At 41.0% G+C, this 24,951-nt stretch overlaps 1 protein-coding gene across 1 annotated transcript; it reads right to left on the bottom strand.

Annotated features, from left to right (window-relative positions):
* Nucleotides 1-774: 774 nt before the first annotated feature.
* On the bottom strand, nt 775-23,851 carry TXNDC5 (thioredoxin domain containing 5). Its single transcript, XM_088521736.1, has 10 exons — nt 23,625-23,851; nt 18,136-18,285; nt 15,264-15,369; nt 14,067-14,163; nt 12,143-12,258; nt 9,802-9,888; nt 6,891-7,037; nt 4,547-4,629; nt 1,577-1,706; nt 775-1,045 (listed from the first exon to the last, which is right to left on the bottom strand). The coding sequence occupies exons 1-10, from the start codon at nt 23,849-23,851 to the stop codon at nt 923-925; spliced, it is 1,266 nt and encodes a 421-aa protein (XP_088377862.1). The 3' UTR covers nt 775-922.
* Between the last annotated feature and the right edge of the window lie 1,100 nt (nt 23,852-24,951).

Raw genomic sequence — 24,951 nt, 5'->3', positions numbered from 1 at the left:
AAAAAGGAATGGGAAACTATTTTTGACTACTATAAAACAGCTGAATGGAAAATTTAAACATTGTACTGCTTGTTGTTCTCTAAGTACTGTGAGTAAGGAGCAGGTCTGCCCAAAGTCTGGATTCAGGTGAGAGTAGGAAACTCATGTCATCAGCTCTAACATCTAACTGATCATTTAATATTATGGGGGTAGTTATAATAGTGCCTATTCACTTCGGCTCTGTATAAATAGCCCATAGTTACTCCTCTGGAGCTGGACGGAAGCAGCCTACAACCATCCACCTGCCTCTGTGGCATCAGGAACGTGCAGGCACGGGGTGCAGTACCGTTACTTTCCCTATGGCTAGACCTCCCATGCTGAGGGGATTAAAAGGAAACAAGCAGCTCATGGTGGCCTGGTATCTTCCAAAGGTGTGTGTGTTTTCAACCTCCTGTGACTTTCCATTTCTTAACCAGCAGCTATATTAAGACAACTAAGTTATAACTACACTTGTAGAGGCAAAATTTATTTAACACAGCTGCAGCTTTTACCTTTCTAGGAATGGTGGGCAGTTTGTAGGGATTGCTTTTTGACCAACTCAAACTGGATGACAAAAATACTCTACTGCGTCCCCAAATGTATTTTAGTCTCAAAAGAAACTATTTACACTTCATTGCAGGAACGCAGAACTGCAATAACTCTCCTAATGCTGAAAACATTTCAATTTACACAGTAAGTACTTGTTCGTTTCCCTTCACAAACAGGTAGGACATGTCTTTAACACACACACACAGGGAAGATACCAATGTTTAATACATTCAGTTTCCCCAAAACAAACAAAAAATTGCCCCAATATCACTATCCACTATTTGAAAATTAGCAATGATTGAAATCCCTCCACTCCTGTACAAAGACAGCAAGGGGTGGAGCGTCCAGACCTTTATTACAATTCATCCCTAGCCTGACGCAAGACAAAGCTATGCAGCGCTTCCAGGTCTCTGGTCCCGTTATGTTCACTGACTTTCTTTCCACCTCGGAAAAGCAGAAGTGTAGGATAACCACGCACCTTCAGGAGACAAAAGGAAAAAAAAAAAGAAAGAAAGAAAAAAAAAAGAAAAGAAACTCACTGTTATCCGTCATTTGTATTTACTCAATTCTGAAGTTACCCAATTGCTCTAAAAATCCCTTTTAATTCATAGCACAAAAAGCACAATAAAACAACTTTCAGCGGTAAGCTGTAAGTTTTAAAAATTTGTAAGTAAATGGGAAAGCACTATCTCCTCTTTTATTAGCAACTACAAACACCAGCTCATTGTCTTGAACTGCCCATCTGCCAGTACCAAAACCCATTATTTTTCCTTTGAAAAAGGAGGGTTCTTAAACTGCAGACTCTGTCCATTTTATCCTCTAAGGAGAACAATGAGTCTCAACAAACAAAGAAAAATCCCTGTGTCACCAGCTGCTGTTCTGGACTACCATTTTCTTGCTAATGGAGAACACAGCTGCACAGTCACCAGGCAGCCAGCTAGGCTGCATGCTGGAGCCTCCAGCATTTGGTACAGTATCATCCAATTCACTTCAGATCTTTCACACTTACAGAAAATCTGTTGCAGACGTTACGTTCCACAGTGCAGTCTACTTTCGCTATTTTGACATCAGTCAAACCTGGAAATTGCTCTTTGGCAAGGTTCTCCCAAGTTGGAGCCAAGTTCTTACAGTGGCCACACCTAGGAACAAGGAGAGAGACTTGTTTAGCAGATACACCTCCTAGTTTAATCTCTACTGTCTTACTGTGGCATCTGTGATCCTAACTAGCCATCTTTCCTAACACCTGTTGAGTTGGGCCTCCAACTCCCTCATGCTAGTATGTATGCCAGTAAGTGAACTAAGAAAACGAGTGATTTTAAACAAGTTCAATGCTTAACATCATCTATGGCTTTCATTAAACGTTTCTGGAATGGTATTCTAATGTCAGTGCATTAGCATTTCACCCTAAAGAAGAATATAAAAACAAAGAAGAACACAGAGACTATTTAATGAAAAATAAGATCACTTGGAAATGAACATGCCTTAATAAGCTACTGAATGTAATACATATTAAGTTTTCCCAGCAGTGAAATAATATTAGTTTTTCAGGTAGTAGATGTTAGTCAAGTTAAAGCTAAAAAGCGTAAACATGTGGTGACACACGATTATTTAAATAAGATTTTAGTTTCCTTGCTGAATTGCTTCTAGTTCCTAATTGCTTCCTTTAGCAACACAGCATCTACTGATACTGGAAACTCAGTTTTAATAGAGGCTTTTTCTCAACACAAATTCTGTTTTGAAGAAACATTCCAATATTTTAATACACTTTTTCACTAAAAGTTTAAATTTTCTGGGAAAAAAACCCTCCATTTTCTTTTAAGTTTAACCATCACCACTGTACTTTCAGTGATATCTGCGTATGAATATTCTTCATTACTCACTAATACAATGGAAAAACAATCAGGTCCTATTCTAATTTGCCTCATATAAGAATAATTCCTGTTATATCATCCATAACATCAAAAACCCCATTTCCACTTTAATGCCAGATGTGCCTGCAGTAACGTAAGAACGCAGTATACAGAGTACATACACAGAAACACTAACATTAAGAGAGAAGATGGTATAGAGGCAGAAATCACAGGAAAATACTAACTTTGTTTGTATTTATTTTGAACTTGGCTTAACCAAGTTTGTCAGCCTTCGAGAAAAATTCCCATAGCACTTTAGCCTTTAAACCTACATTGCTCATTTTATTCTAAACACAGCTGTTGCACCCTACCTGGGTTATTAGAACAGCCCCAAAACTGCTTGAAGCCTGAACCAAGGCATTCACAAAAAGAATGAAAGATGCCTCTTTTTTGTCTGTTTTCATTTTCTTAATACAGTTGAGTCTATATTTAAGTCATCTTGTTAATATACAGTGATAGTGTAAAAGAATTTTTGATCACACACAAAAAAACTACTAGAGCAGCATGACTTTATGCTTACTATGCAAGTTAACATTAATATTTATCCAAGAAACCTGGAGGACAGAAGTAGTAAGCAACACAATAGTGCTTGCTGATCCCAACATGAGCCACTTGGAAGAGAAAAAGCTCATTTATACGCAATACACTGTAGCTATAAACATACCATGATTTCCAGGAATAAAACCACGATACCAGTTACGCAAATATATCAAGTATTTTCCTAAATGATAGCCTTCTGATTTTTACAGCCAGAAAGAATATACTGGTTAAGAACTTGTTCTTAACTGTAATAAACTCCTACATCTGCAGACAAGACCTGGATTCAGAAATCAAACTAGAATCTTCCTTTTTTGTACAGGTGTAAACTCAATTAAGCAAGCAATTCTACTGGGAACACAGCAACAGAACAGACACACAATTTGTATCAACTTTGATAATGCACAGAAAGGATAAAGGGAGCAAAGGAAAAAAAATAAACATAAAATTGGGGTGGAGATGAACCACACAGTGGTAGCCCTTTACTACTGCTGTGTAGTTCATTCCCACCCCAATTTCTCCAGTGTCAACAGTGGAGAAAACTGCCGTTACTTAGACTATGTGAATCAGAAGTATATGCATGCGTCCTGTCAAAATGAAGCAGCAGTATTTTTATACTCCTAGGCACACTTATATACAGACTGCATTTGTCTGCCTCACTTTGTAATGGTGACCCTTTACCACCACAGACGAAACATCTTTCTGTACTGTCAAAATTTTTCATTAATGGGATGGCTAGCAGATGGTGACACCAGAGACACGCTGCCTTTCACACACACTATGAAGTATAAAAACCTGAGAGAGAAACTCTGCACCTTCCTTGTACTGGAAAAGGAATTATCAAGAAAATGGGGGAAATGCATGTTCAGTGAGTTTGTAACACTGGGGTCCTACTGGACCCCGAGCTCTGCTGGATATGCAGGCAATGGCAGATACCATGTAGGACATGACTTTTCTTCCCCAGCATTTCCCTTTGGATATCTATGTCAAAGCCACCTCAATCATTTCTACCGTAGGTTGTTAGAAAAACACATTACATGGAACATCATCTTAAGAACATCTGGTAGGAGTGACTTGTGCGTATTAGCTTTTGCCAGTTATCTGAAGAGTAACAGCACACCATCCTTTTAGCTACACGGCTGGTAACAATTCCCAGGTGATCAAACGAGGCTTCCTCAGAGCGGGGACCCAAAGGCTGGCACGTTCTCCGTGCTCACCCAGTGCTGCCTGACAGGCTCCCCTCAGCTTTCCTTACTGGAGGTGTTAAGAGCATGCTAAGCCTGCAAAAGAAGTTTCACTCTCCTTGTTTCCTTACGTTACCCGGAGCTTGAGGCAATAAAGCTTTTCTGACAGACAGCTTTACCACAGAAAGGAATCCCAAGGAAGCTCATACAGATTGAGCCTTTCTGCTGTAATCCTCCCATTAACTCACACTTTAGTTCCAGGCAACAAATACAGCACTACATAGAACTCAAAATGCACAAACAACTTAGAATAGCAATAATTGTGATCAATGGAAACAAACTTCTTACCATGGAGCATAGAATTTAATAAAAGTGACCCCTTTAGCAATGGTCTCATCAAAGTTTTTTTCAGAGAGGGAGAGCACTGTAGCCTGTTCAAAGAAAAAAAAGAAAATATTGGGGATACAAGAGTAGCAGCAGAACACTTCACTTCTCCCCTTCATCTGCGTTCTTCCCTCAGAAAGATGGCTGTCAAAAAAAAGTCATCACATCACACTCACACGGACATCCTGAACAATTTTTACTCATTTTAATGTCAGGAGCAATGGTATGAGAGTGAAGAGGGCACAGCAAGTTGCTTAGTCTACACTGTAAAAGAGCACAACACATAGCAGATACCGTTTTTGTGCAAGACTGGTAAGGATGGGAGGGATTCAGAAAAAAAAAAAACACACACACAAAAAAACCTCCTTTTTAAACAGATTCAAATAGAAGGGGGGGAAAAAACAGAGAGCAACTGATAACATTACCAACTTTTACTGCAGTGAGAGTGTTAGGAAAGGAAGCCAGAAGAGGATTCAGAATTACAGATTAAAGGTACTGGTTTAAAGGTTTGCAGTTAATGACTGTGAGCTAATAAGATTAAACTTTTCTATTAAGATGAAGTATTATCCTCTCTAAAATTTTTTTCAAAGTCAAAAATTACTTTCAGATTGTTAAGAATTTAAAAAATAAGTAAAGCAAAAGTGATTAGTAAATACATATTCTTTTGCTATGGAATTCCTAAATAGATGGATTAAAACAGGTTTCCCAACCATCATTTACAGTCTAAGATATTAAGTCTGAAACCTCCAAAAACAGGGTCCTCCCTACGAGCCATATAAAAAAAAATCTAAAGAATACTATCAGAATAACATTATATAACTACCTATGCTTTAATATCAGATAACTATGAACTATCAGATTTGTGCTTATTTTCTAAGAAGTGACAGCTTATGCAGTCACTTAACCTGCATCATTTTTGGTTAACTTTAGTGATGTTTGGCAGAACAGTAGAAGTCTCTCAGGCACAAAAGTTCCCAGAACTTTTTTTTGGGGTGGGGGGGAAAGCCATGTAGTACTTGGCCTTTATGAGACATGAGGAATCCACAGAGATGGGGGAATCACCAAAACACACATTTCAAGTGAGAACTCACTGCTTTTGCTGCCCATGAAGCTGTCTGTGAGTTGCTGATGGTAAATATAGTCAGTGTACACTGGCTATGTGGGCTAGCCCTTTGTTTAAAAAAATAAAAAAAATCACAAAAACGAAGAACAAAGCCAAAACAAAGGTGTCTGAAGATAAGGAAGCAAAACACGGTGGCATCCAAAGCTGGGAGGTAAAGTTGTGAAGACCAACATTTACTCCTTCACTGTATCTAATACAATTTGACGAAAATTCCCCTGCAATCCTTTCCTGTTTGTATGTGTGCTGGTGCAATCAAGGCAAGTGGGAATTGACAGCACATTTGGTTTATGTTATATCTCTAAAAATAGAAAGAAGAATAACTTCTCTCTGCATTGTACTAACACAAGTGTATCTTCCAAATATGAGATTTAAAAGATTATATAGTTTTTGAGAGGCATGAAAACTGGAAACCTACCTAAAGTGACTTACAAAAATTATGTTGAGTAACCCAACTGGACAAGTCAAAAGGGAGAGGTAATATTCTCCTATGAGAAGCTGCACAAAAATTGTATTCATGCTAATATAAGGTCATTCTACATTATGAGGGAGTGCAAAACACTGTCCATTATTTTCTGGGCAGAGGAAATGCCTGAATTAATAAGACTTTATGTTTAAAAGCAATTCCTCAGCAATATTCAGCTCCTACGGAATTGCCCCTATGGACAAGACCCGGCCTTACTGCCACAAGGCACCTTACCCTGATACACTTAAAACCATCCACAAAATCTCTGGTTGTTTGTCATGTCTGGAGATAAGCCTGGAAGTTTGGGATCTTCCTTTCCGCTGCGCAGTCGGGGATGTGCCATCCTCCCTGGCCTAAGTCAGAATCTTGCAAGGAACGTTCATCTCCACAGCAACAAACTAGGCTGCTGCATGGATGAAGGACCCGAAAGGGCCACACTTAGGCCACTCTATCTAAACAATCAATTAAAATCATTAAACAAGAGGCAGACTTTTTCTTTTACCATTTCCAGTTCTTCAGGTCAGTAAAAAAATATATATATCACTAAGATTTATTATCTGATTCCACTCATTAACTGCTAAAAGTAACCAGGAAAATATTTGGTAGTTTACATTTAGAAACCATTGAGCTATCAAGATGTAAACAACACACGGAAGATGGGGACAGGCTGCTGAAACAGTCTGGACACTTCTGATACAGCCGCGGAGCACAGGAGCACCCACCTCGGCCTGGGCAGGTTCTGCAGGTGGCTGTTCTACGGGAGCCACGGATGGTTTATCTGCTGCCGGCTCTTTCTGGGAGCTCTGTAGTTGGGAATCCACATATTCCTTTAAGGAATCGAAGTCTCTCTTTCCTTTGTACTGGTCACCCTGCAATTATCAAGTAGTTTGTGCAAGTGTGCATATACAGTTAATTTAGCAAGTAATTATCAGAAAAACGTAAGATTGATGAATGTACACATATTCATAATAAAGATGATTAACTAGTCTTCAAGCCTCCCCATAGCACTCCATTAATGCCAGCTCTTCAGGATTTGCCAAAAATTCTTCTGTACCGAAAAGAAACAATCTAAAGTTTCCTTTAAATGAAAGGTACTTCAGAAATGAATATCTAGAAGCAAAACATTTTCATTTTGGTCTTCACCTCTCACTTCAGCCTGAATTTTCAAGGTTCTGTTTTGGTGAACCTAAAAATACAGCAAAGAGTAACAGAATACCCACGGCTATTCAGTGGTCTCCTCTTATCACAAGAGCTCTGTTCAGGGTCCTGGCAAGGCAGAAAGGTTGAGGTGCATGTCACCAGACCACACAATTATTTCTCTGGATGGGGCCAAACTCTTCTCTGTGGTGGCCAGTGACAGGACAAGGGGTAATGGGTACAAATTGAAACACCACAGGAAACTATCTCCATGTGAGGAAGAACTTCTTTCCTCTGAGGGTGACAGAGCCCTGGAACAGGCTGCCCAGAGAGGTTGTGGAGTCTCCTTCTCTGGAGATCTTCAAAACCCGCTTGGACGCCACCCTGTGCCACGTGCTCTAGGTGACCCTGCGTGTGCAGGGGGGTTGGACTAGATGATCTCTAGAGGATCCTTCCAACCTCAATCATTCTGTGATTCTGTGATATCCTTGGAAAACCCATATCCATACAGCAAGGCAATGCTCTTTAGCTGTGCAAGTTCACCTGGGAGCGAAAGAGAACAAGCATTTGCTGTGGGGCAGACAACTCCAACAGGATCTCTCTGTGGTGAAAGTCACACTTCTAAACCTGCACATAATATCAAGCAAATCTTTTAAAAGCCACAATTTGCCTCAAATGCAAATTTGTCTCAGAATTCCTTTGAACAGTTGAGAGTCTCAAATCTATTGTCTTCCATCTCCACACTGACTCTTGCATGATTACCCTCAGTTATCTCAGTAAGAACGATCAACTTCTCTGATCAAAAGAGTGAAGATCTCTTTGAAGACACTAAACACCCACTCTGGATACCACTTGAATTTCTGTTCCATGAAGTATGAGATACAAGATACAGCTTGAAATCTCTCAGATGAGGAATAACTATTCAAGAAACAGCACAGAAATTTCCATACATCAGAAGGAAGAACAGATACACCTCTTCAATTATTCAACTATTTTGTATCTTCGAAACTTTCTACAATTTTACTTCTTTCGTTATTCTTATGTTACCTAAGAATATGGACATCTCCCTCAGGCTGGGTGATGTGTTAACTTAAAATCATGTAAGATGCCTGTACCTGCTTGTTCATATCCATTTCAGCAAAGCAGGCTCAAGGCCCTTCCTTTCCTCCATGAGTTTCTGCTACTCCTAACCAAGACAGATGGTGTGATGCCAGATTCCAATTATGACAACGGAGTGATGGAATTACAGACAACAATGCCTGATGGCTGAGGCGGTCCTCCTCCTCCCCCTTCTTATTGAACAGCACAATAGCAGCTAGAGAGACTTCCAGGAATTTCTGGGTCAGATTACTGGAAAGTCATCTTTTTTGTGGTTTTATTTTCTTTTAAATATATAGTACCAGTCCATGAAAGAACACATGATTCTGATGGCAGTATGTCACCAAGGAATACCACACTGCCAACAGAGAAAAGCCAGTCTGATGTCAACTGAAATATACTGCTCAGACTAATGGCAGAGATTGAAACACAGCAGTGGTGATACAGCCTGAAACACAGCAGTGGTGATAGACTTTTTTCTTTCACTGCATTCTTGACTCAAATAACTCAGAGCAACTTAAACTTCAACAACTGGCCAAGGGTCCAAAAATATTGATCTGGGTTGTCACAGAAATACACAGCTATTTTTTTTCTGCATTGATACTATGGTTCTGGCAAGATATGTTCCCACCTGTGGCTATCTGAAAAATCATTATTGGTACAACATCTGAAGAGAGCAGCTGAAAAAGCCATTGTGAAGTATCAGACTATTTCCGTTTTTCAAACCAAACCCACATACAAATGGAAGTTTAAATAAAAATACCTCCAACTCTGGACATGCCACCCTGCCTGACCTGAGCACTCTCTCGGAGTTTCAAGTTCTGCTCCTGACATGCACCAGGCCCAGCTGGTTAAACAGTAATGAGTCCGTTATCATCCTTATGAATCAGGTTGGGATACAAAGAACTAGATGTATCTTCCCTGAGGTGCCTCATCTTATACATGTGCTCATACCAAATGTCACACGTGTTTGCATGTCCTTATAATCACTTTCTCTATACAAGCAGGTCTCAGAGAAAAAGCAGCAAACATTTTACCTGATCTCCAAGCAGTTGGAACATCCGCCTCAGAAGAGACAAAACAAGCTGCAGTGCCCTACAGAGGGCCTAGAAAACTGCCCCAAGGAAGAGCCACTAATCTGGCTGAGTGGCAAACCTTAAGAACTCTTGTACTGTAGCTAAGCAAAAACAAATGCAAGATGAATGTGGCAAGAAAACAAAAACCCCTGGATCTTAGTTTGTAAGAGCTAAAGGAAGAGTTCAGGCTTCTCTGCTTGCAGGACTATTTTTAAAAGACATTCACTTTAACAGATTTAAAGTATCTTAAAAAGGTGAAATACTATCACTACAAGAAGTACTATCTTAATGGTCTGACCTCCTGGGGAGCTTGCAGACTCACCTTTTCACCATCCCTAAACCAGAGGAGAGTGGGATAGCCACGAACTTGGTTTTCAGAGCAGACTTCATAATGCTGGGTACAATCGACCTACATTTGGAAAAGAATTATAAATCACTTAGTGCATAAAGAGACAACAAATATCATACCCTCCCCCTTAAGTTTAAAGTCTCAGAAAAATACTGAAGCAGGTCTTGTATGCCTTCACAAGAGGCAGCATCAAGTTCTGTCTGGAAAACTATTATGTCTGGCTCCCAGAAAGTGGCTTGGTTGTCCCATTGGGAAGCTGTACGCATTTGGTTTTACAGAGCATACAGAGAGGAAGAGAACACGAAATGGACAGAAGGAAGTAGAAGGAGTAGCAAAAAGCAATGAAGACATAATTAGATATTCCAGTTAAAATAAGTGCTGGTATTCTTGGTGAATAAAATCACTACATGGACCATAATACACAAAACGGTTATAGGAACAAGCTTCAAAGCAAAGACTTATTGCCCTCCCCTCCTCTGTTTTCATTAAACAAGACCACTTTAAAATCAGAAGACATGTCAACAGCTCAAAAGTTAACTTTACTCCAAGGAAAATTCCAGCGCATAGCAATGTTCTGTTATAATTTTCCATATATAAATCTACAAAGTCACAGTTTATAATCTTTTTTAAAGTAAAGAAAAAAATGTAATTGAAGCAAGGGAGCCTTTGCTTGACATTGCATTTGGATTTTCAATTTCACATAAGCAACATTTTCCTCGAGGTCACTGTAGATCAATTCCAAAGATTACACAGTAGCAGTGCTATCTACTGGCAGGATTCTAAGAGACTATTCCCCCAGATTACATGAAGGTCATCATTCAACCTTCTTAGAAACAGTAGTTTCCTGTTTACTTACAGGCTTGCAATCTTTTTGAAGACACATTTCAAATATTTTCGTTATACACACAGTTGACAAAATTGACTAGACAGGTGGGACAAACCTTAGTGGATTTATTAAAGAGCAAACAGCAGCAACAGTAACTGGGCAATGCTTGAACACGACAGGCAACTGAATAAAACACAAATTTGGAAGTTTTTTGGTTTTAGTTCTCTGGATAACAGAGAACAGTAGCTTCAAAGAATACATGTAAGCTAAGCAATGACTTTATCATACAGCGAGCATTCCAGATTCTCAGAAAGTAAATCAGTACATGCAATATTTGCTATAAAATGTATCAAAGAAGCAATATACTCTCATTTGTTTTCTCAGAAAAAAAGTCTAATTTTATATCCAACCAGGTTTCAAAATGATGTATGCTCCTCTCCAGTGTTAAACTACTCAGACCTGCTCCATCCCTCTACAGCGTATTTGAGTTAAAGGACTTTCAAAAAGCATTTTAAAGAAGAAAAGTAGAAAACCTAGCTCACCACCCCCAGTAAGAGTTGTAAGGGCTATGAGGACAGAGACAGGGCAGACTGCAGCTTTTTTTCTCCCTCTGAGGAACTGTCAGCACTGCTAACTGCTACGCTGTCTTCCAGATTAGCAGAGCCAATCCAAGGCTCACGGATGTGGAAGTTGGGCCCAGTACGTTTTCCACTGTTGGCAAATTCAGAGGGATTCACATCATTAGCCACCTGGACTTAGGTATGGGTCAGCAAATAAAGTGAGTAACTGCAATTGCAGGACCACCTCCATACCTCTGCATAGGAGTCACTCCACGTACAAGTAACAAGCTCCCATGGTAAATACACCACAGAATCTGGTTATCATCCCTGAGGGAAATAGTAAAGGAGGACAAGATATCAGTTTTTAAGGTGGAAGACCACCTGAAACCTTTACAAAGCTACAGGGGGGGCTGAAGAGAAGGGAAAAAAAAAAAGAGAGAGAGAAAAATAACTCATTAGGCCATGTAGATCTAAAAAGAAATCTAGTGCTGTAAAGAGCATAAGCCACTTACCGACTCAAACTAAATACTCAAGTCCATCAAGTTTTGACAGAGGGGAAGCATAATAAAAAGGGAATCTCAACATACTACTCCCATCATCCAAAGTACCTGACTTACTCCTTTACATCTCTGAAACGCATGGAGCTGTGTTTAACATTTCTATCAAGTCCTTGCTTAAAGAGGGGAAGTTTTGTCCATTGTAACAAATTATCCATCTCTTCAAAATGAAGGAAACTAAGTCTATTGACTATGCAAGAAAAAAAAAGACATCTCAAAATTAAAAAAGGAATTAAAAGGTAAAAGGCTTACAAAGTGACAACCAAAACAGAACTGTTATTCGCAGAGCACAGAATGAACAGCATGACACTTGGCTGAAATATTAATTCACACAAAACAGATTAAGAAAAAAAAAAAAGCACATCACCAACCTTGCCAATCTTGACAGCTTCTGAATGTTCAAATGCTAGAGCCAGCTGTTCCCATGTTGGAGCCAAAGCCTTACAATGACCACACCAAGGGGCAAAGAATTTGATAAAGTGATTACCTTGGAAGTCAGGGAAAAAAAAATTAGATCCAACTTATCTGAAATCAATTTGGCTACAATTAAAAAAAAAAAAAAAAGATAGTAAATGCAGACTGCGATTTATTTCCAAAATATTACGGATAGAAAATAAGGTGAAATAAAGGCAGGAGAGACTATCTCAGCAATTAGGTTTCCAATGTTTTATGCAGTACCATAGTGTTCCCAGGTTCCCTGAAATTCTGAATGGCTTCACAACCTCAAGCCAACAAATAAGATACTAAATCTATCACACATTTAGCCTAACCAGTTGCTAGAATTTGTAGTTCTACCAAGTCACTCACTTGCACAATTACACAACAGAAAGAACCACAGAGGACTGTGTATTTATAACAGCATTAATCAATGTAAATATTAGACTTCAACTTCAAACATTTCTAAGCAAACATCATTGCATCAAGTCTCTGAGCTGTGCAAATAATTTTGTATAGCTTACAACTTCCTCTTCTGTCCTGCTCTTTGTATGTTCATGTTAACTATTCTGAAATGACTGTTGCTAGTGCAGATTCTTCTCTCTATAGAAGACCACAAAAATTTACTATCTCATACTAATGCTTAGTTTAAAAGTATAAACTCATTTGAAGAATGCCAGAATATGTAACCTCCTTCAATTAAGATTACTATTAATTCAAGATGCTGCATGCTTTTGTACAAATCAAGGCAAAGATCTATTAATTTAAAAGTGAACATAATTAAAACAATCCAAAAAAATGCATTTGAAGGAAACACCAGCAACTGGGGGAAAGCTCTTTTTAAAAGCATTAACTGCAATCCTCTGAAGACTGCTCTGGGACAGATAATACAAGAAATCCATTCTAGCTTGAAGGCTTGTTCACAGAAGAAATTCTGAGGAAGGATGCCACAAAATAACTAGGACATGCTAACTGCAATAGTAGAGAACCCTAACTTGCCTAATCTGTTTTTTAATGCTCAGTGTGTCCCTAAAGGTTCAGAGAAGAATTAATGAATAAATTTGATGTAATTCAGTGTTAAGCCCCATATACAGGTAAATTTTAAGCTACTGGCACAAAATGCACTTGAATATATTCCTAATTAATTGATGGTTACCTTAAGAAGTTCGAGTATCCATCTTACTTATCACACAGGCACAGATATTAATTCAGTCTGGCTTTTGCTTTTAACAAAAAAGGATGGAGACAGTACGAACACTTGTTATTATGGTAGCCCAAACGTTTGTCAGATACTGCCCATTTTTTTTTTAAATGAACCCCTGTGTGAAAAAATATTTTCAGAAATGGCAGAAGTAGCTAAACTGAAGCTATCTGTTTTGCTCACATTAAATTCTGCAGGAAGGAGGCTAAACAATATCAAATAAGGATTTGGAGTAGGAAATGCAGGGGGTGATATATTTGGCTAGAAAAGCAGCTTGGACTTATGAACAACTCAATACCTCCAAAAGACAGGAAATGGAACTTGCAAGAACATTCAGTGAGTGGCGAGAATGCAACTGAGTGAGGAGCTCACAGAACAGAGAAGACAGGTTATTTAAGCAAGCTCACTTCTGCAACGTGGGATTAGGGGCCCTACTACTACTGTTTCCTTACTGGACTACTGTTCTTAAACTTTCTCATGGTATGGAATATGTAACGAAACTAGTGCATTTTCTATAATGTATCATTTCATCTTCTTTCAAGATGCATTACTGGGAAAGAAAGTAGGAGGTACCTTTAAAACTAAAATTTCTGTTGCAAATTTCTCACTACTGAATTCTCTGTAAGCAGGTTTGTCTTGCATATGAAAAAAGCAGTTACCTTCTGCTATATGTGTCTTGAAATTGTCTGCTGAGAGTTCATACAGTCCCTGCTTAGGTTCAGGTGCTTTTGGTGGTTCCACATCAGATTCTAGATCCTATTGGTGGGAAAAATACATATATTTTTTCCTCATACAGTGAACACACATATTGGATTCCTACATTCTGTGGCAGTGTTGTTAATCCCGTACTCTGCAATTTTGCCTTAAATTATCAAATGTTTCCTAACAATTACCTGAACACAAAGCGTGATAAGGAAAACTACTATCACAATCAATGAACGAACAGCCTGTTGCTATGCTGCTGTACAGGCACAATGCACAGCAACTGCTCTAACATTCATAATGCTGCATTCATACACCTAGAGTGCAGAACAGCTTTCCTTCCCAGCTTCAAGGATTGGCCACATCCATCTGCCATCACATCCGTTTTGGTAGTCTTTTGGCTATTTAAGAATAGATGGTGAGAAAGCTGTGTCCAGCAGCCCTGCTGCAGGGAGGAGAGGTCTAATGGACCTATGAGATAAGCAATGGAGGAAAAGGAGCAAACACTTGATAGGTAAGTTGCAGCGAACTTTGTGCTTTAGCTAAAGGCATGGCTATTTAGTAAATATTAAGTCAGAGTTGGAAATAACTTTAAAAAAATACAAAGCACATATCTTAAAATACTTCAGCTTTAAAGTTTAACTATTAAAAATACCGTATCATGGAGTTCGTTTAAATACAATCACGTTCTAACTGTCATCAACCATCACCTTAGGTTTGACTTGATTAGAAAAAGCAATTTTGAATTTAATTGTAGGCAAGGCTTGGTATAAATACTATTTATAGGTATAAATACGATTTATACCATTCTACAACTATGTCAATTCTCTTACTCCAAAAATATTATAGCCTCCAGGTGTCAACCGAATGGACACACACACAAAAATCTTAAAAGATGAAAATGCTAATACTTGATTAAAAACAGCATCATGAACCATAGTTTTAACTACAGGAAACAAAGAGCACGTCATAGGATGCCAGTTATAATTACTATTCTGATTTATTTGGAAACTGTTCCATATTGTTACTGTCCATCTGAACTTTATTCTCAGGAGCAGACTTCCTCCTGGAAAGCGAAACCTAACCTACATAAATGAGAGGGCTGCAAGTCTGCAGAAGGAAGTATTTCCTTTTCCTGTTTCCTTTTAACTTACAGCTGGTTCCTCATTGAGTTTCTCCAACATCCAGTTTTCCAATGCCTGGAAGTCTCTAGGACCTTGGTACTTCAGAGGTTCTTGTCCTGGTTTAAGTAGTTTTAGGCTAGAAGATTAACATGTAGAAAAGAGTGAGGTAAAAACTCCCAGACATGAAATATTCTTAATAAGTTAAAAATGCTTTACTAATTCACAACAATTCAGGCTAAACTACAGTAAGACCTCTCCAGATTGTTAACATTAGCATCACGTTTTTTCTCAACTTTAAGGGTCATAGCTATACCTTAGGGTATACCTTCAATCTCATATAAGCTTTTAAAGGGGATTCTAAAAGTAAGAGAGAAATACCTTGTTTAAAAAAATCAAAATGCTTTATTTTGATCAGTAGGCATGCACAAATGAAACAATGCCAATTCTAGTTCTGAGGTTAATTATTCTTTATGCGTATGAATCCTGTTTCAGGTTGCCAAAAAATACATCAATTTTGGTTTGTTCTCCCCTCTCCACCCTCAAAGGAACAAATCCAAAACATGTTTTTCAGGACTTCTTTTCATGTTTCATTCCAAGAATACTCTTGAAATATATACTTTTTCTTACTTAAGCTCATTAAAAAACACTCTGAAACAGGTGACTAGGGCAAAGATCTAGAGTGATTGCTTGTAGAGATCTTAGCATTTCATGATTATAACATTTAATAATTGCTATCAGAACTTTATAAAAGAGTACTTAAAACTTATTATTAAACATTCATCGAGTTCGAACTGGAAGCATATTTGACAGAGTGACAATATTTACTTCTCATCTGGCCTTGTTTTTTTTTAAAGCAAATTAAAATTAGTTTCAATTACTGTCCATACTTAGCCCTTCTTTGCCCTTGCAAGGATATGGTTTTGCTGCAACATTTTTTCCCCTCTTTAAATGTTTTTCTCTCTTCGTATTCCACAAGTTGAAAAAAAATGAACATATGAAAGCGTTGCAAAACCATATAATGCAAATGTGTTCAAAAAAACAACTAAGTTTCTACTGCTGTTTCTATTCAATTTATTCTTCAGCATTCCTTGTGATGATAGGTCAATTTTTTTGAGGAAAAAGCGCAACTTTATATTAAGAAGGAAACAACAAAAATAAAACAGAAAATCATCTAAAACGCACCCCCTGGCAATACTTTTGAAAACTAACAAGAAAAAAAATCAGTGTATTAGCTTAAGGAGCCAGTTTTACCTTTATTTCATCCAAATTAGGGTACATTTTCTCTAATTCAGTTGAGGAAGTATTTAATAGCACCAAATAACCCTGTTGCTACTGTACTAACAAAAGCACGGACCAGCCAGCAGCACCCCACATAGTTCTCATTCCCAAGAAAATGGAAGAGGGACGGAGCCTCTCTCTTGACAAGTGCTCCTTACACTGCTTTTCCAAACAACACACCCTAGGCTTGCAACAGCCCTTCTGTGACTCAGAAAATTGTGAAATCTCCCCAACTGGTGAAGAACAAGTTAGACAAGCTAGTTAAACTTATCCTGATCCAGAAAGTAAGAAAACTGAAAGCATGATTTCTCCTTCATCTTACTTCTATAAACAGTAGACGACTGCCTTATTATTTGTACTTTTCAAGTATATGAAAAGAGACATTAGTTATCCTTAGATGTTCAAAGACCCTAGAAAGGAGGAGAAACAGACCCATTCTTCTTTTCTTACTCAAAATCTGAGCCACTCTATTTTCCAAAGAAATCGAATATAAACTGTTCAAATACACAAAGATGACCAATGTTCGATTTTGGGGAAATTTAAAGAAAGATTTTCTCAGCATTGGCACTGGAACTAAACCACAAATTCTCCTTATGGACAATTCCTACCCCAGTGAGAGCTTGGCCATTTATAATTTTCAATTTCTAACCAGTTGTACTCCTCTGTCTCAAAGACAATACAGACAGGAACACGTGTCAAATTCAGGCCTTTGCTGGAGACAGCAGTAACACGGGGTAAGGTCAACACGGGGAAGAAAACAAAAAAATACAAGCTGTGGAAGGGCTACAGAAGACAATATTTTCACCTTATCCCCAAAGAGACAAGTTACTAGCAAAGCAGTCGAAACAATCCCATTTGTTTTTTTGAAAGAAACTTTAAAGACAAAAAGTGGAAAAAATCTTTTTGCTCCCTTTATCAGCTAGAAAAGGTGTGGATGCATCCACCCCAAAAGCACTATCCAGTATGATTGTTAAATTATGTTCTATGGATACTCCAGATAATGTTCTTTCTCCTAGAGCTGACATAGTAAGACATATATCCTTTATAACAGGATAGATTTAACAAATTGAAACTTCAAATTAATTTCTGCTAGACCAGTACAAGTAAATCTATGCAGAAAAGTCAGCACAGCACCACCATTATTCCAGATATATTATTATCATTTAAGGAGCCCCAGCTTCACTCAAAAGTGATCACCTACACATACAGTGTGAACAGTAATGTGTACTTGAAAATGCAACAAATTATTTTTAAAAACATGATTAACAGAGGCTAGTGTTGTATAACGTACCACTGCTTGAGAGAACAGCTCCCTTGGGAAGGGAGAGAAAGAAAAAAAAAATGAACACACTTCTTTTAAACACAGCCATCTTCTAAGATATAAATCATCTTCTTGGAAAAAGAGAGAGAGAGAGAGAAATATATGTCATGTAGTACTTGGCAGGGCAATAAAAAGACTTAAAATAAATGAGCATTTGAAGTCCAAAGGGCAACAAAGAAAACCATAAAAAATATAGCCTAGAAATTAGCTTGAAGTTAGCTTCAACTGTCAAAGGACCATGGAGAACTACAAAAAAAAAAAAAAAAGGCGGGGGAAGAGAACCAAAAATCTTCTTATACTTACGTTGGGTATCCTCGGACGCCAAATTCAGAGCACAACGGAATATCTACAGTACAATCCACTTTAACAACATAGACCTGTGGGTTTTCCACGTTGTTGTATTTATCTCCTAAGTCATTCCAAGTTGGTTGCAGCCGCTGACAATGTCCACACCTGCAAGAGAATGAACAAAGCATTTCCTCATAATTGCTCATGTTTAGAGGGGAACGAAACCATGAAAAAAAAAATCATACATAGGAATGGTCAGAGATCTTGACAAATTGCAAAATAGGTAAATCGGAAAACTTCCACACTCAAGAACTCTTACAGTAGGTAACAGTAAATATCATTGCAGTATTGTAATTTTGTAAAACATAAATGCTGTAACATATAAAACATAAATATTGTTAAATATTGCAAATACTTTTCATATAAGAATTTTCAAAAAATCAGTATTTGTTGCTATTGATTCATTTACAAAGCCTACATTTTACTGAGGGACCCATGAATTTCATTAGGCAAATCTCTCAGTTTTACTTTTTTATAAACACTCTTACATTTCAAAACACTATTTTTTAAGTAGCAGGTAAGAAGATAATGGTTTCTAATCTCTTTCTAAAGCCAGCTGTGCTTAGGTGCCTCACTAAAATTGGCACTCATGAGCCATGAAACACATCAAGCATTGAATTCTGTAGAGCACTTATCAAAATGCTCAGATACCGTGCTTTATTACAGCAGCACACTATAAATTACAATATCTCTGCAGAAATCTGGCTTAGTATAGCACTTTAATAGCAACTCCTCCAAAGTAGAAAACTGTTTTTATTCCAATCATCATTTTTCTAGTCATTACAGTAATATCGTATTGCTGTAATTATAATGAAATACTTCATTACTTAATATTTAACTTCAATCTGAAGTCTCTCCAGTCAACTCTTTAACAGACCTTGAATTAGGAGGAAAATCTGAGATTCTCTCGCCTCTTCCCCTAACAGTTGTGGAAATTTTCAACACTGAATGAATAGTGACGTTAAAGATCTGAGCATGGAAACCTATGTAAGGAAATCTCAAACAAATAATTCTCTATTTTTAAAGCACAGAACAGAGCTGCCTCGTCCCATCTTTATCTTGGCAACACACAAGTTCCCCATTCCCTGCCTTCTTCAGATTATACTATATAAATTTCTTCAGAAATTTAAAATATGTCAGGAAAATAACCTCACATCTCAACTAATAAGACCACTAATAAATAATTCTGGGTTTTCATAAAAACTATTTATTTTAAGAAAAAAACAACCATGAATTGACTGATAAGTGCAACCCCGCATCCATCTTTCTCTTCTACAAGTTGAACCAGAGCAGCTTTCATGATTTTTGACCCCTGGAAGATCATGCTAATATGGAGACATGACATCCAGTGGTGAATTTAACTCCAACTCCAGATGGCCCCTAAAGTGCTTTTACTACAATTCATAGAAGGTAGCTGCAGGGTATATAAAAAAGCCAAAAATAAAGACAGTAAAACTATCTAATTTCACAGGACATCCTTTGCCCCATGTACCTACAAAGTCTTTTGTTGCAATCATCCCAGACTAAGTTAGTGGGACTGGAGGAGCAGCTGGTCCTAGCACTGGACATGGTGGAGACCTGAGTGAGGAGTCCTGGTGTTCCCTCCCTACACTGGCTAGGATGGTGCAAACATTCCCAATCTCTCCTGACAAACATAAATCAAGATGAAAAAAAAAGATTCACCTTTCTGAAAAACTCTCTTGCACACCATTAACATCAGGATGCAAGGGCAAAAAGGGGTTATTCACAGAAGCTTGGGGATAAGTAGCCCATTTTACCATGGCCTTTACCATTTTACCTGCCTCAGTTACCATGAGGCAGCAGTGTGCCCTTGTGGCCAAGAAGGCCAATGGGATCCTGGGGTGCGTTAAGAAGAGCATCTCCAGCAGGTCGAGGGAGGTGATCCTGCCCCTCTACTCAGCCCTGGTGAGGCCACATCTGGAGTATTGTGTCCAGTTCTGGGCTCCACAGTATAAGGGGGATGTGGAGCTGCTGGAGAGAGTCCAGCACAGGGCTACGAGGGTGATCAGGGGCCTGGAACATCTGCCCTATGAGGAGAGGCTGAGGGAGCTGGGCCTGTTCAGCCTGGAGAAGAGAAGGCTGAGAGGGGATCTAATCAGTGTTTATAAGTACCTCAAGGAAGGCAGTGAGGAGGATGGTGCTGGCCTCTTTTCCCTGGTGGCCACCAAGAGAACTAGAGGTAATGGCCACAAACTGAAACACCGAAAGTTCCACAGGAACTTAAGGAAAAATTTCTTAACAGTGAGGGTGACAGAGCACTGGAACAGGCTGCCCAGAGACGTTGTGGAGTCTCCTTCTCTAGAGATCTTCCAAACCTGCTTGGATGCCACCCTGTGCCATGTGCTCTAGGTGACCCTGCATGTGCAGGGGGGTTGGACTAGATGATCTCTAGAGGTCCCTTCCAACCTTGAGCATTCTATGATTCTGTGATTTTAACTCTAAACAACTATGTGCCAGAAGTAATTATGCCTGGGGATTATTTTCCTGTGTGAATCTGTAAGGTACCACCCTGCTTTCTCTCACATTGACAAATCTCTCTTACAACATGTGTCTCTCACCTGAAAACATGGATGGTGGACTTGCCGGTCTATGAAGAGAAGACAAATGCACATGTGGACTACACATGTCAAAAATCTCCAGATACTGACAAGCCCTGTGCTTATCTCCACTTTGTTGTGAAACTCCACAACAAAGTACCACTTTATCCAAGTCAAAAATATCTGTATGTTCAAGGATAGTCAGATATATCAGTATGAAAAATATAGCACTGGATTCCTCTGGACAAAATAATCCAGTCAAGGTAAATTCCAGTCACCAGAGTCAATTCCACGCAACAGCAACAAACTCCAGAGTTCAAGTTTGCTTCAGATGAGTGAACTCCATGTTGAAAAGATCTACTGTGGTCAAAACTAAGCCCTGAAACTGCTCAACAGGGGTTCCTTCCAACTAAAGAGTCTGGGTCAGCCCACTCCTCTGTAAAGGAGTAACTTTGACTCACAGTAAAGGAGTAACTTTTGACTCACAGTCAAAAAATCTGAGTACTTAGAGTCAATGAGAGACCCAGTTCATGGTTCTGTCCATAGTTGAGCACAAATAATAAGGGGAACATATCTATGACAAAAGAAATCTCAAGATCAGTACCAAACTCTCCAGTAAAAGAGGATCATGGAACAACTGAAGACAGTCTGCAGAGCTACAAAGATGATAAGGGAACTGGAGCATCTCTCCTACAAGAAGAAACTGAGAGAGCTGGACCTGTCTAGCCTAAAGGGGGAAAAAGAAAAAAGCTGAAAGGGGATCTTATCAATGCGTGTAAACATCTTAAGGGAGGGTGTCGAGAGGACGAGGCCAGTCTATTTTCAGTGGTGCCCAGCAGGAGGACAAGAAGCAGTGGGCACAAGCTGAAACACGGGAAGTTACACCTGAATTTGCGGAAAAACTCCTTGACTGCGAGGGTAGCAGAGCACTAGAACGGGTTGCCCAGAGAGGCTGTAGACTCTCCTTCTCTGGAGATAACTCAAAACCCAACTGGACATGATCCTGTGCAACATGCTCTCGGTGACCCTGCTTGTGCAAGGGGGTTGGAGTAGGCGATTTCCAAAGGTCCCTTCCAACCTTATTCATTCTGTGAAAACAAGCAAACAACCGGAGTGCTCTGTTTTGGGAAAAGCCCACATCATTTCTAACAAAGGTAGCTCCTCATTTGGACCGTTGCCCTCAAAAGGCTGGTGAGGAAGTCCTCAGAGTCCTGAGGTAAAGGCTTACATTGGCTCTAACCTCTTGCTGTTAATACAATAGTGTTAGCAGCATCTACAGCAATGCCTAAGAAAATCCTAATGGAATGTTACCTTATTTGCTGAACTTTTCCCTTGCAACTACAGTGGCAAAGTGCTTTTACCAGTGAGAAGCATCAGCAGGTTATCACTTTAGAATCACATAGGAATGAGGACTATAAACTCCAGGGCTATCAGACTGTGGCATGATGCCCTTGACAATAAACTACTGGCAAGTCCAAGCACTTTTCTCAAGCCCTCAGAAGCTCCCTTCCCTTCCATTCTCTTCCCCCTGGACCTGAAACCTGAGGCTGTGGATGCCTGTTGGGAACTTGGTGTCCAGACCAACAACTCTGAAATGGAGCGAAGAGATCTGGATGAGGCTGACCAAGGGCAACAGCTACATGGACAGAAGTAGCAACAGGTCTGGGGAACAGACTCCACTGAGGGAGAGATCGCCAGTCTTCCCAAGAGCACGAGGTGACCCAAGTTTGCAAGGTCAGAGCTCTCTTTGACGCTGAGATGGTGAAGCATAAGCTGGACTCAAATAGGCAACAGCCTGTTTGGCACAGGTTCTCCCACATGCATGTGCCAAGGCAGAAGTGTATCTGATATTAGAGATGACTGTGACACTCTCAATCAAAGGCTGAAGAGCCACAGACATTAAACTCTGAAAACAGAACAAAGTAGAAGCACTCCTGCTCTCCTGCACATTCCTGAGACTCTCAAAGCCCTCTTGAAGGTCCTTCACCAGAAAATTGGGCTTCTTCTACTTTCCTGATCTTCCACGGATAAAAGATGGCATCTGTTCATTTAAGCTTTTGCTTAGCGTTTTGTACTGCGTTAAGAAAATTACTAAAAAGCTGAAGACAATAACTTACAAAAATAAGTAGTTTTTCCGTTTGGAAAAGAAATGATTTTCTACTGTTGATTTCTACTTAAGATTATCATGACACACGTGTGGCTAAATGGCACGATGTACCAAGAGATTACTTAAGATGAAAACATGCGTTGTGCAAAGACATTGCTCCATTAACTGTATCTAACTGTTAAAAAGTGTGTGTGTGGGGGGGGGGGGGGCAGAAATTGACTAAAAATCCACTGTAGGGATTTTGTAGAACAGAAATAGACTAAAAATAAATGAAAGAGAGAGGAGGCAGGTGAAGGGATGACAAAAAGAGACTATGAGCAACCACTACAGATATCAGGTGATGAGAAACTCTGTCCCCTTGACAGACTAAACACCCCTGAAAGCCACGTTGCGTTACCCCCAGCTACTGCGAGGCCAAAGGCACCCGTCGAGGCCGGCAGTGCCGTCTTGCAGCCTCGGGGCCGGCGTGGCGGCCCGGGCCACCCTTCCCTCCTCCCCCGATCCCGGGGCCGCACGGCCGCTGCAAGGAGGCGCCTGCAAGGACGCCAGGGCCCCCCGGCTCGGAGGCCGCCAGAGGCACCGACCGCCGCGCACGCGGCCGCTGCTGACGCTCCCGCAGGCCCCGGCAGGGGAAGGTCAAGCCCGGCGCGCGCCCCCGCCCCGGCACGGCACGGCTCGGCCCGGCCGCCACGTCAGCGGGGGGAAGGGGCGGGCGGCGAGCGCGCCGCGCCGCGCCGGGCCGGGCCGGGCCGCGCTGCCCGCCGCGGCCGGATACCCACCACGGCGCGAAGAACATGACGAAGTGCGGCGCGGCGGCGGCGCCGTGCCGCAGCATCTCCGCGCTGTAGAGGTGCCGCCCGTGCGGGTCCGCCTCCGGCTCCGCGGCCGGGCCCGGCTCCGGCTCCCGCTCCGGCTCGGCCCGTCCCGGCGCGCTGCAGAGCACGGGGCCGAGCGCCGCCAGGGAGAGGAGCCGCCACCAGGCCGGGCCGCAGCGGAACGCAGCCATCGCGGCGCCGAGACAGCGAGCGAGCAACGGGCCGGGCCGAGCCGAGCCGGGCCGGGCGGCAGCGAGCGCCTCCCCCGCGCCCGGCCGCGGCTCCGCCTCCGCCGCCCGCCCCCGCGCGGCGCCTGGCCCCGGCCCCCGCGGGGCCCCGCAGCCCCAGGGACACCCACATGCCCTCCGGGACCCCCACACCTTCCCTCTCACTGCCCCAGCGCCCCCAACACCCACATGCCCTCCGGGACCCCCACACCTTCCCTCTCACTGCCCCAGCGCCCCCACACTTGTGTCACTCACCGCCCCCAAGCCCCACACAACCCTCACGCCACCCCAACACCTCACACCCCTCATCCCCAGCGCTTCCCCAACACCATGCCATCACCCCCTAAATATCTGCCCCAGCACCACCTCAGCACCCCCACACAACACCCCGAGACACACGGTCCTCCCAACACACACACCCCATCCCACCGCTCTGTCCTGCACCCCAACACCTCACCCCTGCACATCTCCCTCCCCCAGACACTGCCATGTGTTTTAAGGTGCCCTGGTAGCCCCGCGTGGGCGGGAAGTTCATGCTAATCGGTTTTCTTAATGATACTGGCAGTCGGCTCCCTAATCTCCACACAGGAGAGAAGAGAGGCAATGCCCTGCAATTATTAAACTTTTTTTATTAAACTTTTTTTTTCTTTTTGAAGTAAATTTGTACATGAAATCATACATAAATAAATAAGCTGATATATAATCATGGTATCAAGTTAATAACAGGAACGGAAAGGGTGGGCTGCGACTCCAGAAGAAATGCCTGTGCTGATCAGGGCCTTTTCCCTGTTGCCGGGTCTGGCAGCCCTGGCACAGATGAAGTTACAGGCACTTGGCTTTCTGGCCTTGTGCTTTCTCCTTGTATTGTCTAGTGAGGAGGGGAAGGAAACAGCACAGAAGAGGAGTTTGCATTCCTCTAATTGCTCCAGCTGTAATTAACTTTAGCTTCGATTTTATGCTTAACTGCAGGGCTTTCAGCCTGGGCTAGTGAAATAGGTAAAAGCAGGTGGCTCACCTGGTTTGGTGAGAAAACGCATTATGATGAAAATGGCATAAGGGTAAGT

Source organism: Tinamus guttatus, unplaced genomic scaffold (genome assembly GCF_059628265.1).
Source record: "Tinamus guttatus ecotype Peru unplaced genomic scaffold, ASM5962826v1 Tinamus_guttatus_pri_ptg000131l, whole genome shotgun sequence".
Classification (NCBI taxonomy): Eukaryota; Metazoa; Chordata; class Aves; order Tinamiformes; family Tinamidae; genus Tinamus; species Tinamus guttatus.
The sequence above is the reverse complement of the archived record's forward strand: the minus strand, read 5'-3'. Positions and strand labels throughout refer to the sequence as shown.